The 3,310-nt window shown below is 36.6% G+C and overlaps 1 protein-coding gene across 1 annotated transcript in view; it reads right to left on the bottom strand.

Moving 5' to 3' along the window:
• Positions 1–728: 728 nt before the first annotated feature.
• GLIPR1 (GLI pathogenesis-related 1) overlaps positions 729–3,310 on the bottom strand; it is a 46,614-nt gene continuing 44,032 nt past the window's right edge. The window contains exon 4 of the mRNA XM_012648370.1: positions 729–837. Within this exon, the coding sequence (XP_012503824.1) occupies positions 744–837 (94 nt within the window). The 3' untranslated portion in view covers positions 729–743. The remainder of the gene's footprint in view (positions 838–3,310) is intronic.

Consider the following 3,310-nt stretch of genomic DNA (forward strand, 5'->3'; position numbering starts at 1 on the left):
CATTTTATCAAAAAGACACCTGCACTTGAATGTTTATTGCAGCACAATTCACAATCATAAAGATTTGAAATCAACCTAAGGCCAATCCCCATCAATTCATGAGTGGATTAACAAAATTAACAATACACACACACACACACACACACACACACACACACACACACACACCACACACACCATGGAGTAATACTCAGCCATAGAAAGGAATAAATTAATGTCTTTTGCAGCAATTTGGATGGAACTGGAGACCATTATCCTAGGTGAAGTATCTCAGGAATGGAAAAGCAAACACCATATGTACTCTCTAATAATTTGGAATTAATCAATGGGCACACATGGGCACAAAGAGAAGTAAAAGTCATTGGAAATCAAGATGGAGGGACAAGGGAGGAGGCAGGAGGTTAGGTATAAAGAAAACTCTACCTAACAGGTACAATGAACACTATTCTGATGATGAGCACACTAACAGCACTGACTTAAGCATTATAAAAGCTATCTATGTAAAAAAAAATTTGTACCCCACTAATATTTTTAAAATAAAAAAGAAAAAAGATATGATTTGCTTTCTTAAATTTATATTAACCATATATTCATTCCTAGAACAGTAAGCTATTGATTTGATTGCTATTTGTTGCCAGTTTCCTTGAAAATAGCTATTAGGATAAAACAAACCTTTGCATTCTTAATTCTGTAGAAAGTTATAGTAGTTCCTATTACATTGTCCTATTGTTAGATTGTTTCTTTTACTCACCACAGAGATTGTCCAAACACTTGTCATTATTGTGGCAGGCACTGCAAGTGGCTCCTTTCTTATATGGCCATGTTGGGTAATTTCCTCTGTAAAGTACAAGATTGTCTATTAGAAATTTTTTTAATTGAAATATACTACTATGAATCCTTAACTATATCCAACAGAAGGTGGAAGTCCAAAGATTTGGGGGGTTGGAATAGAAGGGAAGAGAGGAAAGCAGAAATGAAAGGCTGCTAATATTTGCAGAGTTCATTCTATATATCTATGTCTATGAACCCATGTTTAGTCTACATCACCTAATTATAATAGCTCTAGGAGGAATTTTTTTATTTCTGTTTTACAGATAAGGAAACTAAGGATGTAAGACATTAGTAACATGCCCAAAATCACAAGTTGTACTTGTCAGAGCCAGGAGGAAACCTAGATTTGTCCAACTCCAGGACAATGCTCCCTTCACTTACCCTCTGACCTATATGATAACTGCCATCCAAAAAACGTCCGTTATCACAGAAAAGCTGTGATGACCCACATTTACTTTCCTCATTCTACCAAGCCTCCATAGTTTTTACTGGATAGAAGCCATTTAGCTAGGGGGTAATTGCCTTTCCAAAAATAAATAATGAGAGACTTGGGGAAATTTTTAAAGTACAATTTGTTTTTGTATAAAAGATATGAGATGACTGATAGCTAATGATTACTTAGTACTTGGAAAAAGTCAATGTAATATGGTAGAAGTTTTTTTAGCAATTACAAAAGATGTCCAAAATAGGCATTAATCATTGGAATATCTTTCATTGTTAAAAAGCGCAATACTCATTAAGTGGTTGAAGTTCTAGAATGGTTTTAACAAAATCATTTATGATACTTCATTTTTTAATTGTGCATTCCCAACTGTAAAGGAGAGGGGGAAAAATTCCCTCTTAAAATAAAACTAAGACCAGGAGCAGTGGCTCATGCCTGTAATCCTAGCACTCTGAGAGGCCAAGGCAGTAGGATCACTTGAGCTCCAGAGTTCAAGACCAGCCTGAGCAAGAGTGAGACCCTGTAGAATAGAAAAAATTAGCTAGGCATAGTGACATGCTCCTATAGTCCCAGCTACTTGGGAGGCTGAGGCAGGAGGATCACTTGAGCACAGGAGTTTGAGGTTATGGTGAGCTATGATGATGCCACTGCACTCTAGCCAAGGCAACAGAGCAAGACTCAGTCTCAACAAAACAAAACAAAACAAAGAGTAAAAAAAAAAAAAAACGCAGTTGTTAGTTCTAAGGAAATGATAGACTTCATCTTGGGAAAAACATGTTACTAGAAAGGCCTGGATTTGTCTAGATGGAAGTGAGTAACACAAAGTGGCTTAAAGTATTCTGCCCAATAAAGAAGCAGGAAGTTTCAGTGTTTCCCTTTGCAGACTGAGACATAAGAGGGTTGGGGCCTTGGGACCCTGGAGAAGAGAGAAGACAGATTTTTAAAGAAAGAGATAAATATAGAATAAGGGTCCCCAGGGCAGGGGTAGCCAAAGCATGCTAGGTATTGTATTTACTATCTTGTAGTCAAGGTTATTTCCTCTTCTTTGCTATAATCCTCTCCTCCACTAATCCACCCTGAGTAAACATCTGTGACCATAGCCTTGCTTAGTGATGTACAGGGAAATGACAAAGAGAGAGTTATAGGCATCTGGAGAATTAAGTATCCCAGACCCCATTTCTGAGATATTTGTGAAATATTGGGAAGGATACTGGACTTCTTATAATTATGTGGAATGGGGACCTGTGACTTTTTCTTTGTATTTAGAAGGAAAAAACCATTTCAGCAGGCAGAAGGAAGTGAGGACATTCCTAATTGGTCTCTGTGCTTTCCCTCTTATGCCCTGCCAACCCATTCTCCATACAAACTGATCTCCAAACATGAAGCAGTCTCATCACTCTCCTGCTTAAAACAGTTGGATGGCTTCTTGTGATTTGAATAAAGTTAAACTTTGCTATGATCTTTTAGATCTGCACCACCTCCCTTCCTCCGTCCTTTTCATGTCATTCAGTGGTCCAAATACTCTGGTCCTCTCTCTTCTTTAAACTTGCCAAACTCCTCTCCATGGTAGTTTTGCAGTTGTTTTCTCCACCAGACGGCTGTTCCAGAAGTTCTCATGTCTGGTTCATTCTTATTCTTCATGCCTAAACTTAAATATATCATAGAAAGCCCTTACCTAATCATTTTATTTTAACTAGGGGTCTTACGTATTGATAGTTTCCATTACAGTGTTATTTATATTTCCTTCATTGCCCCTATCATAATGCAGTTATTTTATTTGTATTTTTATTATCTGTCTGCCCCATAAATATACTTTTTTTTTCATAAATATACTTTTATAAGGTCAGAGACTATGTCTGGCTTGTTCTCCTTTGCAACTCAGTAAACAAATATTTGTTGAATAAATGAATGTATGAAGTTAATCTTTACAGAAGCATTATAACTTTGTTTCTAAGTTTTACAACCTAATATTGTTTATAGCTCTGAAGGTAAGTAAAGTGAGTCTAAACCAGGAAAACTCACATTTATACTTTATTA

The sequence above is a fragment of the Propithecus coquereli genome, unplaced genomic scaffold (assembly GCF_000956105.1).
Source record: "Propithecus coquereli isolate 6110/MARCELLA unplaced genomic scaffold, Pcoq_1.0 Scaffold282, whole genome shotgun sequence".
NCBI lineage: Eukaryota > Metazoa > Chordata > Mammalia > Primates > Indriidae > Propithecus > Propithecus coquereli.